Here is a 15,915-nt window from a genome sequence, read left to right as displayed (position 1 = left end):
GGGGTCCCTGCAGACTCTACCATTCAGGGTGCTCTGTGGGGTCCTGTGCCTCTTACCTGGATTGGGTACATGACTCCTGGACTTGGGTTTTCTCTGTGGGCTTGGGTTCCATCCTCCAGTGGCTTCCTACAGCAGGTAGCAGATTACTAGGATGAAGATCTGCTGGATGAAAGCCCCAAACAGCTTCCACAAGGGTCCAAGTGACAGCTTGGTAAATGTTGGCTGGGGGCAGGCTCACAGGGCCATGGCCCTCTGGTGCTATGTGACGCCTGTCAGCTTTGTTAAGGAAAACCTCATTTGCAGGCACTTTCTCTATTGCGGGGTGGATTGGGAGGTTGGAGGAAAATGTTCTAAGGTTTTCATTCAGAGAAGTCCTTCTTTCCACAGAAATATGTTCCATATATTTTGCTTCCATGGTTTTAGGTAGGAAATGTAAGGGCTAGCTTCTCTAACACTTGCACACTGGGCCCGACCTCTGTTGCTGCTGCTGTGCTCCTCACTGTTCATTCAGGCCCCTGATCCATTGGTGCTCCCTGGCCTTCATGTGACCCTACCGTCGGCCCCAGCACTGTCTTGCTGCTTGTTGTATAGTATCGGAGTAGAGCTACTGAAAGCTGTGCCAGGCCTCACCAGCAACCAGCAAGGCTGGGGCTGAGAACTGGCATTTCTGTCAGGTTCCATGGGGTGTGGTTTCCCGTGCTGCTCTGGAGCGCCTCTTGGGAGAGTGCACTTCAGTGAAAGGCCCTGTTGTGCCTTTGGGCTCTGACCTGCCATAAGCTGTGACCACCCTTGCCTGTCTGGCAGCCCTTCCTAAATCTCTGTCTTATTGGGTGGAGATGCTCATTTTGTGTAGCAGCCTTGCTGTCTCTGCCTCTGTCTGTTTTGTGTTTGTTTGCAGAGCCAAGCCATGCTCCTCTGCCTGTACCTGTAGGGCTGAGCATTGTGTTTTTCTGAGGAATACAAATAGCTGTGGGCCTGTTGGGTCTAGCCAGACGGCTGGTTGTGGCTAAGCTGTCCGGGTGGTCTGGGTGGCCAGCCTGTAGTCAAGCAGGCTCTGGAGCTAAGAGGAAAGAACTGCCTGGAGCCATTTCTGTGCTATCGGGAGGAGCCGGGTGGAGGAGAGCCTCATTTCTCCAGTGACTCTGATCCTCCTTCAGTAACTTCCTGAAGGTGCCAAGGGACTACAAGAGAGTTGAGAAAGTCACAGTCAAGGATGGACTGGGGACATTAGCAGCTCCTTTCCAGATGTTCAGTGACACCCAGCACGTTTCAGTCATGCCTCTCTGTCTCGCTGAGACGAGGCCATAGCTGATACAGTTGATTTTCCCAGTCTTCAGAGGGTAAGAGCTGTGGAGGGAAGGTGGTGTGCTCTGCTTTAGAGAGAACTTGTGTAGACTCAGTTCTGGATAGTCGGACTCTGCTGAGATGCACCCAGGGCCTCTTGGGAAAGAGTTTGATGACTCCTGAGGCACAAGGCGCTGAGGGGCGCACTTGTGGGAATCGGGGACAAGGTAGTTTGTCATGTCTGATGCTTGACAGTTCTCCTGGTGCTCGAGAACAGTTTGCTGGGCGTGTGCCCTGACTGCAGCCACCCTTCTCAGGATACTGACAAGACACTGCAGGGTACAGCGCTGCTGAGATGAGCTGGTCCCCAGGCTGGCACTTGATTTAGGTGTGCCCTGGCTGTCACTGATGATTCACAGTGCTGAGGGAAACACACTTGGAAGTTTGCAGTTCAGTAACCCTGTCCTTACCCCACCCCTCGGCTTAAGTCACGTGTGCTGTTGGTGTGTGTATCTGTGTGCATGAGAGAAGGGTGTGGGGGGGCAGGCCGAGGCAGCCTTGCTGAATTGCTTCTCTCCCTGTGGGGGCTGAGCTCAGGTTGCCAGCTTTGTGCGGCTGGTGCCTTTACCTGCCTAGCCAGCCTCTTGCTTTTGCCCTCAGTCTCCCTGCTGCAGCCCTCAGGCCCTGTCTGTGGTTCAGCACTCACTCACTCACTCACTCACTCACTTCTGGGTGGGAGGGAGTGGCGCACAGTAAGAACCTGAGGCATGGAGGTCAGAGGTGACAGCCTGTGGGAGCTGGTTCTCTCCTTCCACTATGTGGGTTCCGAGGATCCAGCTTAGGCCATGGGTTTTGGCGGCAAGCATGTTTACCTGTAGAGCTATCTGGCTGGCACTGAACTCCTGGATGCAAGTGATCCTCCTACCTGAGCCTCCAAAGTTGTTGGAACTAGGAGTGTGTTTCGCTATACATGGCTCTGTGTTCGGTTTTTATTGTTCCCTTTACTATGGATGCATTTGAGCATTTGTTCCAGGGGGCATTTATGCAGTGAGATCATTTGAGTTTTTTTACTGTAAAGAGAGAGTTTTGGATACGAGAGACCTGAAGCAGGTTCCAAAACGCCTGAGAATCTTGACAAGAACACTGCTGCCTAAACCCAGGCTGGGCCTGGAGAAGGAACGTCTGCATGGCACATGTGCTAGAAAGTAAGGAGGAGCTGCTGCCTCACCGAGCCGAAGCTCTCGGGAGAGGGCCGAAGATGTTCTCAGGAAAAGTGGGTGGCTTTGAGCTTGTGCGACTTAAAAAGAAAAAGTAAAAATACCAAAGTGTTGGTGCTGAAAAGAGAATAACAGAATGCACCCACGGAAAAGAGGAGGGTGGCCTTGGGGTTGGGGGGGGGGGCTTTCCCACCTCTGTCTTGGGCCTCTGGGCCCTTGTGTTCCCTCTAGAGCCACATACTGTTAGCACAGAAGCATAACACCCAAGTTTGTCCCACTGCCCAGTGTCCTGTAGTGCCCCCACCCAAGCCATCCTGGTTAGGTGCATGTCCCACCTTGTTGTGGAGAGCTGGGCCTCCTCTCCTGGGCTTACCTGGCCTCTGCTTTAGCTTTGGTGACAATTCTGCTGCAGCGACTCTGACGCTCAGCATGTAATGTGTGACCTCAGGCGCTGGACTTGGTTGATTCTGCTTTCACCATCAGGCTGGGGTCCTTCAACCTCAGATCATGGAGTAGGTATCAGCCAGGGTCAGGAAAGGGAGTGACACTGACCGGCCTCTTACATGCATGCTGTTATTGTGGGGCTTGTGATCAGGGCATGTCAGCTCCCATCTTGTTCTGTCTCACGTCTTTGGCTCTCATGGTCCACGGGAGTAGAGGGCAGTTCTGGCATCTCCAGGGTGGTTTCAAGGCTCTGCTGTTAGCTTGCTGTTGGAAAAGGGTCATAGGTAGTAACTTTGAGGAGGCCTTTATGAGCTAGGTAGCAGATGCTGCACTTCTGAAACTGTCTAGGGTAGACATGGCCCCAAGGACAGCAGCAGGGTCATCCTTCTCCCTAGCCACTGGGGCCTCTGCCTTCTCACAGCCTTGTGCCATCCGAGATGACTGTGCCAGCACTCTGGGCCCTCTCCTCTCTTGAACCTACCACAGATAATTCTCTCTTGCCTGTGACTGGACAGTATCTTAAGCCAGTGGGGTTCTGCAATGCTTGCTGCTTACTGCTCTGCTAATCTCCTAGGCCGTTCCCTCCCCTGCCCTCCAGTCTCCGTGCTGTTCTCCACACCGCTCTGTCTGCTTCAGGCTGCAGAGCTTCATCTTTGCTCTCCTGTGCTGCCTCTTGTCTCTGGTCCTGCAATCATCTGAGGCCATCTCTAGCCCTGTTCTCTTCCCTGGACTCTGGCCTCAGCTTTTTCATGGAGCTCTGGCACTTCCTAACTCTATCTCCACTGTCTGGCCAGCATTCCTGCAGGTGGCCCTGACCCAGATCCCATCCCAGAAAGTCTCCACCTTCCCTCTCGGCCGTCCTTGCAGCTGTACAGTCTCATGGACATCTGAGCACATGCACCTTATTTCCTCCTGGTCCAGACCCTGGCCACCGACAGCACTGGCCTCTTGCTGACCGCCCACTTCTCCACACGCACCCCCAGCATACCAGCCACCATGCTGGCAAACAGGAGCCACACAGTGCTTGGGACCTGATTTGACCATTTATATCTCTGAGCCCATCTCCCTGCAGCCAAGTGGCCTGCCTGCCACCACTGCAGAGCTCAGATTGCTGGTGTGTCAAGGTCCAGGAGAGTATAGGCAGCTCCCTGTGCCCCATTGTCATCCCTAGACAACCGACCGACCCTCTCACTCCCTGCTACAGCACATGAGTTCTCTGCAGTCCCAAGCTGTGCCTTCTCTTACCGCCGCAGGAACAGGCCTCTTGACCCTGTTTGGCTATGTATTCATTAGGGTGACCAGAGCTAATAGCTGCTAGCAACCCTGTCCTGTCCAGAGCGACCAGTGCATTGCACAAATAGTAGCCTGTCTGTTTCTTGGAGAAACCTGCCCTTTCCTGGCCCTAGGCCGAGGCTAAGCCCTCCCTCTGGCCTGGGTCTGCTCTAGGGCTGGGTGTTGATTCATAGTGCTGTCCTTCCTACCTAGTCCCTAAGGCATGGGGTGACAAATGTGCCCTACTGCCTGTCCTGTGCCATGAGGATTGTTGAGCAGGAGTCTACAGATTTATTTCCAGGCTTCCTTAGCTTCCAGAGGTAGAGTGGCTGCCCACGTCATCCTGCTCAGATGCTCCAGACACACACACACACACACACACATGCACGCACGCACACACTCACACTGAATGTGGCTAATGAGGACAGCTTGCCAGAGATGGTTCTTTTCTTCCACCACAGGTCTACCTTAGTGGCAGTAACATTTTTACCTGCTGAACTATGTCTGTCTGTACCCTGATGTTCCCACTTTTGATATTTTGTTACTGTCTTTAGAAATTTGTGGTTGTCTGCACACTCACTGCCAAAAATAACCTCTATTAAATTGCCTTAATTAAGACTGTGTGCCAGGGATTCCTTGATCCTTTCCCAGTGCTGCTGGGTAATAGGACCCAGAGGACCAGGGCCATGTGGGCACTCTCAGTCACCTGTATCCTTAATAACCTCTTGTCATCAGCAAAGGATATATAAAGTAAGACGAACTTACTATCGTCTGCTTAATATAGGAGGCTGGCACCCACACTCCGTCAGTTGGGATTAAATATAGAAATGGGGGCATCTCGGATCCCCACCCACAGAGCAGGCGGCACTGGCTTCAGCTTCGAGCTGCTAGCTACTGCTGCGGGTTTGTAGGCAGGCCTAACCTAGCCAGCCAGCAGGCCTTGGGAAAAGAAAATTAAGCCTCTATTTTTAATCCAGTCAGCATGTTGTCAATACTTAAGGAAAAAAATCAAAACAAAAATCTTTAGGCAGTTAAATGTTAAGATGCAAAAATATCTCAAGTACCCGGTGTTTATGTACGTGTTGGTGGCCAAGCAAGCCTGAGTCTTTTCTTTCCCATAATTCCTGAAGTGAACGCGTCTCCAACGACAGGAAATGCTACAATTTTGTTGTCGTCTTTGCATTGCCAATCTGGAGAGGCTGGGACAGCCCACAATGGACTGTGTAATTTGCCAAAGTTGGTTTTTTTTTAATTGGTGTGTGTGTGTGTGTGTGTGTGTGTGTGTGTGTGTGTGTGTGTGTGTGTTGGTACTAGCCGTGTCTGAATGGGAAGTAAGTGAGGAGGCTTTCTGTGGACACCTGGGAGAGGCGCTTTATAGAAAACTTGGCACTTGATAGTTGTGTGAACAGGCAGGAAAGGGAAGGTGGGGTGTGGCCTGGCAGGGGCTTTTCTGGGGAATGGTGTCCATCTGGACTGTGCAGACAACAAAGGGAGAGGGAGCAACAAAGGCCTTCTCTGTTCTGATACAGTTCAGCAAACCGCGCTCTGCACCACGCTGCGTCCGAGATGGCCGTGTGTGATGTAGGCTGTGGTAATTTGTGATGGAGCCCTCTGAAGACCATGCTGGAAGGGCTTATGCTCCAGACAGGGTCTCACATAGCCATGCTGACCTCAAAGTCGGCTTGTAGCTGAGGATGGCCTCTGCCATCACTTCCTGAGAGATGGGACACAAGCCTGGTCTCTGGTGCTGGGACTGGAACTCAGGACATCAACGTCTAAGCAAACAGTCAGCCCCTGAGCACCTTCCCACCATTCCTCACATCTCTCTCTCTCAGTTCCTGTCTGCCTGCTGCTTGTCCTCCTCTTCTCTTCCTTCCCACCTCATGAGCACGCAGGCTTCAGCTCAGACCCCAGACAGACCACTCTTCTCTCCTGGGAAGCGAGAAGAGAAGGCTTGGACTGAAGGTTTGGGGGGGGGGTGCGCGCGCGCGCACACACACACACACACGCGCACACACACATGAGTGCAGGCCTGTGAAGGCCAGAGGCATCAGTTGCCCTAGGGCTAGAGTCATCGGTGGTAAGAACCGACTGATGTGGGTGCTGGAAACCAAACTCACAGACCTTGGCAAGAGCTTCATAGGTGCTGAGCCATCTCTCCAGCCTTCAATGTTTATAATAAAACAAGTCTTCATTGTTTGTGATGAGCTCAGTCGGAGGGTAGTGAGGCAAGCAGAGAATTGGCTGTTTGGGAGGCCAGTTCACCTTCCTACGTGTTGTGGTCACATCTACACGAATGTAAACACGAGAATGGGTCGTGCAGTCACTGGCTGAGCACACAGGTGCTCTTAGGCCTTTGCAACTGGTTCCTGGGGGGATTTAGGAGACTTAGGGGAGGAGACTGGGAACAGATTGTGGTGGTGCTCAGACCAGAACATCAGTAGAAACATGGGTAGCATCAGCCAAGCACACAAACTTCAGAAGGGGATTGGACAGGAGACCATTTTTGCTGTGTTCTTGCAAAGGGTGTCTGCATTTTGTCACTGTCCTGAGCCTTTGGGGCTGGACTTAAAAGTATTGAATTAATACACAAGGCAGAGGAAGAGCATTCGGGTGCAGCATGAGTGGTACTGACTGCTTTTAGCGAGGTTTACGCTGAGAGTGAAAAAAACAACAGTTTTGGGTTTTGTTTTGTTTCTGTCAAATTTGGATTGAGAAGGGGCACATTTAAAGTTGGTGGTAGGCGTTGTTAAAGATAGTGACATTAAAATGGAATCAAGAGCCAGTGGCTCGTCACCATGCCTGATGACCCCACCCACATGGTGGCAGAAGAGCACACACACACTTAAAGGAAGAAGGAAGCCAAGCAGTGTGCACTGAGGCAGTGATAAAGATGCTGTGACATCTCAGGATGCCACAGACTGCAGCTCCAGACTCTAAGACTCTAGCTTATTTGAGAAATGCAGCTCTGTGCTAACATGGTGGTGCACACCTTTAATCCCAGCACTCGGGAGGCAGAGTCGGGTGGAGCTCTGTGAGTTTGAGGCTACTCTAGTCTACCTAGCAAGTTCCAGAACAGCCAGGGCTATGCAGAGAGACCCTGTCTCAAAACAACAACAACAACAACAAAAAACCCCACAACTAACTAAAACAAAAATGAGGCTCGTGCAGAGCTCTCCAGTGTGTCTGTCTCACAAAGAGCTGCCCAGGCATTCAGAAGCTGTTGTAGCCATGGTTGGGGTAGGGGCTCAGCAGACCTTAGCACCAGCACCACATTGGCATTCAGAATTTAAAAAGCTAGGAAGTCATTGAGCCGTTCACCTAGATTGTAAAGGAAGCCTCTGGTGCAGGGCAGTGTGTGCTAGGTTAGGTTCCCGTTGGGCAGCGCTGAGGGCTGCAGGTGCAGCTGTGTGGCTGAAGACCGGGGATGTTAGAGGAGCTACTTCAGTGGGGTGTCTGTTGAGGAAAACTGGGGGGATAAATAGAGTCATCTCAGAAGAGACCATGTGCTACAAACGGCAAGACTCCAGGACTGGGGCTCACCGGCCCTGTGAACACAGAACTGTGGAGTCCAATATTTACTCTGATAGGTTTGGGGTTTGCTTTAGCCTGGTCCCTTTTTGCTATTCACCCATTGGTCCTGTACGGAATAGAAGTTTACTTTGAGCTGTTGCATGTTGGGAGTTTATGACCTTCTGCTTTCTGCAAGGGCTGATAGCTAGTCTGAGTATCTCAGGAAGCTTAACTTTTGGCATTTGAACCTTGTTAGCACTCTTAAAGCTTTGGGATTCTTGGAGGTGGACTGCATAGCTCGCATGATGAAATGAACACGAGTCTGCTGTGATAGAGGAGGTGCTGCTGTTTAGAGCAACATGTTTGGATGTCAAGTTTACAAGAGTGGACACTTGCCTGTGTTGACTTAGGATCTGTCAGTGTCTTTCCTTGTCAGTGCACTCATGTCCAGTAGCCATCTCTTGAGCACCAAGATCTAAGGTCTGTCATTGGTCATGGAAACTGAGGCATAGCTCCAGATGTGTGTGCATGTTCCACAGCATTCTGGGGACCCCAGCTTTGTGCATTTTAGAGACACCGGCCGCTTGGTGGAGCTGATGCAGCTAGCTGGCTTTTAGTAAAATACAGCTTGAGGTTTGTCGGGCCCTTCCATTCTACTCTTGGATTTTCAGACAGGGTTTCTCTATGTAGCCCTGGCTGTTTTAGAACTCACTCTGTAGACCAGGCTAGCCTCAAACTCAGAGATCTACCTGCCTCTGCTTCCCAAGTGCTTGGATGAAAGGTGTGCGCCACCACCTAGCAAGTTCTAGATTTTACACCAACTCTTCTTTTCCCTGCTCATGGCCCCTCCCACACTAATCTTTCTAGAGACCAGTGAGATGCTCCATGACTCCCTGTACACACAGAGATTGTCCTGCCTCCCTGCTGCTCACCATGATCTGAAATTTCTGTCCTCCTACTTCTCCCTTGATCTGGCCAACCAAGTTAGAAATGCAGTCTAGCTTGCCCTCAGAAACCCCTGCGCAGGGTCTGGACCCATTTCCTGCTGTGTGTCTGGGACTCCCAGCTCCCTGTGACTCTGTGCCCTAACTGGCCAGATAGAGGCAGTAGTGCACCTGTCTGTTGAGGCTGCTGTGGGGGGGGGGTGATGGCTCCCAATCGGTCTGTGTCTGTTGAAAGGAGTCTGTGGGGACCGACCCCATGTGCACACACACACACTGATGATGATAAAATTTAAATAGAAATAAGTAAATAGGGCTGGCAGGATGGCCCATTGTGTTAAGGCACTTGTCACCAAGACTAATGACCTTCATTCAATTTCTAGTTTCCACAAAGTGGGAAGAGAAAACTTAACTCCCAAAAGTTGTCTTCTGATCTTTACGGTCATGCTGAGTCACACATGTGCATAGACATTCACACAAGTTCACGCACGCACGCATGCACACACGCACACACGCACACACGCACACACGCACACACGCACACATGCACGCCCCTAAATAAACAACACTTGTCATGATAGAGAGGCAGGCTCCTCTGGCTCTACACCCAGGAAGTGGATTGCCAGATCTCGGTGTAAGAGATCAGGATCAGCTCAGGACCCCCAAGACCACGTTCTCAGCACCAAGGAGATACTTTTGCTCCACAGGGACAGAAGGCAGGGAACAAGAGACAGACGAGAGGACAGGAAGGAGGAGAAGGGAACCAGGGAGAGAGGAGGAAGAGTACTTGTTCTAGAGGACAGAGGACTGCCTCTGGCTGGAAAGGAGAGAGCTGAGGCCTGTAGACAAATGGAGCTGTATGGATGTGGAGGGAAACCCGTATTAGAATTAGGGGCTTCAGTTTAATTGGCTTGTTAAGTAGGTGAGCCAAATGGGGCTTCTGATTGCTAGAGTTCAGTACTTTGATAGTTGCACCTTGGTAGTCAGCCTCAGAAGAAGGAAGTGGCCACATAAGGGCCTAGGCCTTGGTGGCCAGCTTTAGGAAGGTAGTCTAACAGTATTTAGCAAGGCAGAGGGATGGGGAGATGGAGAGGCTGCAGAGCTATGTTTATGCTGTTGGGGTGGCTACAGTCCCTTGAGTGGGGTGGTTGTGTTTCCAGTGTTGAGAACCCGCTGTCCTGTTTTTCGTCATGGGCCTTACGTTCTCACATACGGTATTTTTAATGACTGTGTGTTAAACAGTTCTGCAGTATGGCATTTGCTGTCTGTGCCATCGCATCTGTGCTCAGAGAGTTTAGCTCTTGGAGCATTTCACATTTCAGAGTTTTGGTTGGGAAACAATCTCTCTCAAAGAGAAGCCCTGTGCCCCCATTCCCCCTCTGATCTACCGTGTCTAGGGACCCTTGAGTGTCCCAACTCGCCACACCTTGCTGACCTTCATCAGCAGGCTGGCATTTGTGTTGTTTCTTGTCTCTGGCTCTTGTGAATGAGACTGCTGATCTGCTGATGAAACTGGGAGCCTGTTTCTCTGAGCGTCTCTGTCCCTGGGGGGGTAGGGGGGAGCGGTTGAATCAAGTTCCAGCCATTGCCCAGAAATTGCCCCCTTCTCAGTCCCCTTTAGGAAAGACTGAGGGATGTGCGACAGTGGTGGGATACCTTTAACCCCAACACTTGCGAGGCAGAGGCAGAAAGGGAGGGAGGGAGGGAGGGATGGAGGGAGGGAGGGAGGGAGGGAGGAAGGAAGGAAGGAAGGAAGGAAGGAAAGACTCATGATTCTGAACTGCCCTTGCTCTGAATTATCTGACTTTGTCATTATTGTTTTGAGATAGGTTCTTGCTATGTAGCCCAGGATGGCCTGTGAGTATATGGGTCACAGAAGTGTGCCACCATTTCTAAGCAGCTGATATTTTGACTGATGTCCTCCCAGGGGACATTGTCATGAACTTTTCCTGGCAGAGAGAGGTTTGTGGAAAACTAGAAAGGGGCTGTCACTTTGTCAGTTGCCTAGAATGTCACCTGACACCATTGTCAGATACTCCTGAGGAATTCTGCTTTAAAATGAGAGTCATGATCTGTCACATCCCTGCCACATCCGGCCTGCTGCTGACTGGAGCCCCAGCCGTGTGGATGGAGGACTGGTGTCCAGGGTGTGGAGTGTCTCACCAGCTCTGTGCCCCTTCCTCTGCAGGTGTCACCATGAAGCTGATGGATGAAGTGGCTGGGATTGTGGCTGCACGCCACTGCAAGACCAACATAGTAACTGCCTCTGTGGACGCCATTAATTTCCATGACAAAATACGGAAAGGTAAGCTCTTGCCCTGTAAAAATGATGGGGGCAGCTCTTTGGGGTTCCTGGCCCCTTCACCCCGTGCTCACACCTGCTGTCTGCCTGTGTCCCACAAAAGCAGGAGGACAGAGCTGTGCTTTGTCCTTCACACACCGGCGAGGCTGGTGCTTATTGATCTGACTGGGATGATGGAGGCTTCTGTCCCTGCACTCTGGCATTAGCTCATCCTCTGAAGACAGGGCAGCTCTGTGATGCTCTCACTTGGACAGCTGTCACCAAGCCTTGTAGGTTTCCTGCTTGTGGAATAGGAGGTGACTCAAGGCAGGATACACAGACAGTGATGGCAGGATCGAGGGAGGTGCCTCGGGCACTCTGGCCTCAGCCAACCCCGCTCACCTTGCTTAAGGGCGGCTTGGGAATCCTCATGTGACAGGAATGTGATCTGTGACTGGGCCCCGGCAGCTTGTAGAGCAAGTCCATCAGGGTCGCAGCCTTGTGAGCTGCAGGCACAGGCTGAGTCTGAAAGGAGACGTCAGGACGCTGCACCATGAGAGCCGCTCATGGGAGGGCAGTGGGTGAGGCTGGGCCCTAGCATGGCTGATTACAGCCTAGGAGCCATAAAGCTTAAGCCTTGTCCAGAGCCTTGTGGCCCTGGGTGCTCCCCAGCACCTGGCAGGGGGCTGCTTTATGGTCAGCAGAAGCATTCTGAGGTTGGAGAGACGCAGGGCTGTCCCGTAAGGATGCGCAGCAGTGACAGGGCACCCTCCACTTCCAAGAGTTCATCTTACTGCTGGTATTTGCCACAAACACAGACAGCTAGCGTTATTTTAACAGTTGCCCGTGACAGGTGGACCTCGTCTGCTTTAGCGTGCTTCTGGAGGCCGTGTGTATCGGTAGCCCTGCGTGCTAGGCTGCTTGTAGCTCGTGCCGTGAGCCTTTGAGGAGGGGAGCGTGTAGAAGTTACGTCTGGTTCTTCCTGCCAGCATCATGTTCCCAGAAATAAGACCCGGACTCAAAATACATTTACAAATGCTTCAGCCACACTAAGCTCTTCTCTGGCTAGAGTGTAACCCAATTATTTAACCTACAGTCTGCCACATGGTTGGTTACCTGTGCTCAGGTACCATTCATCAGTCTGGTAATCTTCCCACGGCTGGCTCTATCCCCAGAATCCTCTCTGCCTCCCGGATGTCCCACCTTCCATTCTACCCTTCCCTACAGGCCATAGGTTTTGTAATTGAAGGGTGAGGCATCCATACAATACACAAGATTTTGTGAGTGCTGGGTGTCAGGTTTCATGCTTCCCTTTTTCTTGAGTTCCCACCTGGTAAGGTGGCTTAGCACTTTATTGTTAAATATAAACTCAGACCCACCATGGAGAGCAGGCCCTACACCTCAGACTGGTCCTGCTCAGTCCTCACTCAGTGACCTAGGACCCTTTGCTCGGGTCCTAGACAGCAGCGTTTCCTCCATGCCCACACAGTGGTAGCTATATCAGTGAGGACTCGAGTCAGAGTCCTTAAAGCATCTCAGTCCTGTTCTCAGAATGAAGACATGGGGAAAAGGCCCCCAGGCCCTTAACCTGAGCCCCAGCATGGCCTGCAGCTGCTTGCAAAGGGCTGCTGAAGAGACAACAGTGGCTCTGGATTAGAGGAGCTCCTTCATTTAAGGGTCACAGCAGATAAGAGCCAGTCAGCTTCTCTAGAGTCCTTTCTGCCACCAGAGACTGTGGAGCTTTGAGGACAGACTGACTCCTGAAGGAGCATTCATCTGCAGCACTTCCAAAGGTCCGTGCCTTCTGGTCCGATACTTTGCTCTACACTGCCCCTCTCCCCAGGTTGGGGGTGGGGTTGGGTATCTGTTACACAGAACCTCCTAGCTGGCCTGGTCTCTGTAGCTGATCTTGGTGGTGCACGTCTTTAATCCCAGCACTCAGCAGTTCAAGACTAGTCAGGGTTACATAGTGAGACCCTGTCTGTAAAAAGGTAAAATCTGTGATGTGAGCCCCTCCTCTTGTTCTTTTACTCCACGGCCTTCTGGGTAGAGACTTCTGAAGGAGACATTTGGCTCCTCCCAGGAAGCAGCAGGTTACTCCAAATGATGATGTCTTGTTTGGGGTTTGAAGGAATTGAGGTAGTCCTGAAATAGCGCTTATAGAGTCTGGCCTATTTCTGTGTCAGTCTCCTCTGGCTTTGACACACTGTGGCCTTGCTTGTTGTTTCTACAGAGATGTCTCCTGTGAGGTCCCCGTGTGTTGTCCTTTTACAGAGTGTGTCCTGGAGTCCCTCCTCACATGTCCCCGGCTGTGTCATCACCACAGACGGGGTTGTCACAGCCCATCTTTGGTTGATTTACCACCTTAGACCAGAGACACAAGGTTGACAAGTCCCTCCTGCTCTGGGTTTGCGGTGACACAGTCCAAGTCATATCAGCTGTGAGAAAGGAGGAGCCAAGGACCCAGGACTGATGACTGCCAAGGTCACCTTAACCCTGGGGCTTTGATGCCTCTTGAACCACTGTCCCTGTGACTTTGCTTCACTTCCCACCTCAGCTCTGCCATGGAGGAGGCCACAGGGGACAGTTTTGCCACCTCTTCAGAGAAGGTGTGACATGCTTCAGTGGGTACAGGGTACAGGGATGAGGCGGCAGCCAAAGAGCTCAGGGAACATCGCCTGGAAGATGGACTTGGCACACGTGGGCTTGTGTTGTTCAAAACGGTGTTAGCTCCCTGGGGCTGCTGTGTCAGATGCCTATAGACTGAGATGCTTAAAATGGCAGAAATGAATTCTCTCCTGGTTTGGCCAGCTAATATCTGAATCTCAGATATTATGAGAGCCTCATAGGCTCTGAGAATCCATCCTGCCTCCTCTGGTTCCCTGTGTCATGAGCCACAGGCCATCTTTTGGGTCTGTGTCTTAGAAGGAGATTTCTTTGTCATTCAGTAGGATGCCCCCCCAGAGAAATTATGCCAACAGCTATACATGGTCACAGGCCTGTCCCCAGAAAGTCCGGAAATAACATACGAGCTTTAGCAGAGCAACTTGTGCTAAGGTACAGTCAGCTGCACCCAGGTATATGGGCATAGGCCCAGTGTGCACAGCCAAGCTTTCCATGTGGGCCACTGCTTGCCCTGCCCTTGCAGAACAGCTGATTTGCTGTTTACAAACTTGGTTCTTTGAGGCTAACTCTTCACTTGTGCCGAGAGCAAAGAGGACACGCTCCATCCCACCTGCGGCTCACAGCTTCCATGGCAACCTGCAGCACTCTATGCCCAGCCTGCTCAGCCTAGGATCCTGGTACACTGAGGAAGGTTGCCCTCATGCACACTAAGGCGTAGGTTAGTTAACATGTCTGCTGACTTCATCTACACACTAGGTCGTGTCCAGTCCTGTGTCACTGACCCCTTGCCTGGTAAGAAGTAAGGAGGACAGAGGCCCAGCTCCTTGAGATCAGCAAAAGCATCACAGGCTCTCAGTGCCAGCACCTGGCATGCTGGGGACAGTGGGAGCCACGAGCTGGGGCAGGCTGAGAGTGACAAGGATCCCGGACAGCACACAGCATGGAGAGCCTGAGGTGGACAGTAATGCTGTCCCTCAGTGCAAAGGAGAAACCTCGACCACATGAACAGAATGTGTGCAGGGCTGACTTTCTCCATCCTCCTCCTCGGTTGAGACATTCAATTCCAAGCAATTTCCTTGAGGAGATGGTCTTTGTAAGTTCTAGTTAGGAAACCACATGTGCAGTCTTCTTGTGATGACCAGCTCCCAGAGATGATGGTGGAAGCAGGGACAATCTAAGAGGCTGCAGTGCCGCGCAAGCGTCCATCGCTGCTCTGCGCATTCTTAGACAGTTCTCTGCCCTGGCTCTCTGCTGTGCAAAACGTGGAGCTGTTCATAAACTTTGGAGTACCTGGTAACAGCTACTTTTTCTTTTTATTAGTTTGTTTTCTTTTTCAAATCCCTGTCATGCTGCTATAATCTAGCTGCTGCATCCTGGGGAATATAACACTGTGTGTGGGGAGTCAGCTGGGCAAGCTGCCAGCCTTGCAGGGCACACCTTCAGGCTGGCTGGCTTCGAAGCAGGCAGTTCACAACTCAGCCACTTGACACATTTACCTTGGACATTGCTGACGTCAGCACCAGGCGCTGTGCTGAGGCCCTGCCTTCTGCAGCCTGTTACCTCAGTGTTCAGTCTGCAAACTGCTTGAGAGGGTGACCTGCCCACAGCCACTGGGGCTCAGGTGTTTCCTGGAGACCCCTGATAGGACACAAGGTATCTGGGGCACAGAACAGCAGCTACAGGGTGAGGGGGATGACATACGGTCTTCACAGGCCAAAAGCAACACCACGTACCTTTGATGTTCACTTTGGATGAGTGTGACTACAGTTGCTTCTTACTTTAGAACTTACATTCTTCTGACACTGCGTGCAGGGAGCGGTGTACCCCGAGAAAGGTGCTGCTCCAAGTTGCCCTCGTCAGCCTTTGTGTAGTGCCCCTTTCCTGCTGAGTTTGGAGAGAGTGGGGTGGATAGTCGAGTCTTCTGCCTGGAGCACTTCCCTGCATTCTATTCTGTTGGCCTTATTAGAAACAAGATAGAAATGCTGGGTGGCAGTGGTGGTGGTGGTGGTGGCGGTGGCAGTGACGGTGGCAGTGACGGTTGCTGCGGCTGCGCACACCTTTGATCCCAGCACCCCAGGCCAGCCTGGCCAGAGCCAGTTCCAGGACAGCCAGGGCTGCACAGAGAACTCCCCAAACCCCTGTCATTCTGGGGTGGCCTCACTATGTTGAGGAGGACACACAGGGACTGTAAGCACACCCAGCTTTAGTTTTCATTTAATTACACTCTGAATTGTCCTGCGTGGACCGAGACTGTTTTAATTACACTCTGAATTGTCCTGCGTGGACTGAGACTGTTTTAATTACACTCTGAATTGTCCTGCGTGGACCGAGGCTGTTT

At 51.8% G+C, this 15,915-nt stretch overlaps 1 protein-coding gene across 4 annotated transcripts in view; it reads left to right on the top strand.

Annotated features, from left to right (window-relative positions):
- The window catches only part of Acot7 (acyl-CoA thioesterase 7), an 87,046-nt gene that overhangs the window by 58,627 nt on the left and 12,504 nt on the right, over positions 1 to 15,915 (top strand). For all 4 annotated transcript variants that reach the window (XM_028757790.1, XM_028757789.1, XM_028757792.1 and 1 more), the window contains exon 7: positions 10,860 to 10,976. In XM_028757790.1, the coding sequence (XP_028613623.1) occupies positions 10,860 to 10,976 (117 nt within the window). The remainder of the gene's footprint in view (positions 1 to 10,859; positions 10,977 to 15,915) is intronic.

Source organism: Grammomys surdaster, unplaced genomic scaffold (assembly GCF_004785775.1).
Source record: "Grammomys surdaster isolate TR1022 unplaced genomic scaffold, NIH_TR_1.0 126185, whole genome shotgun sequence".
Lineage (NCBI taxonomy): Eukaryota > Metazoa > Chordata > Mammalia > Rodentia > Muridae > Grammomys > Grammomys surdaster.
Note: the sequence above shows the minus strand (reverse complement) of the source record. Positions and strands in the feature narration are given on the sequence as shown.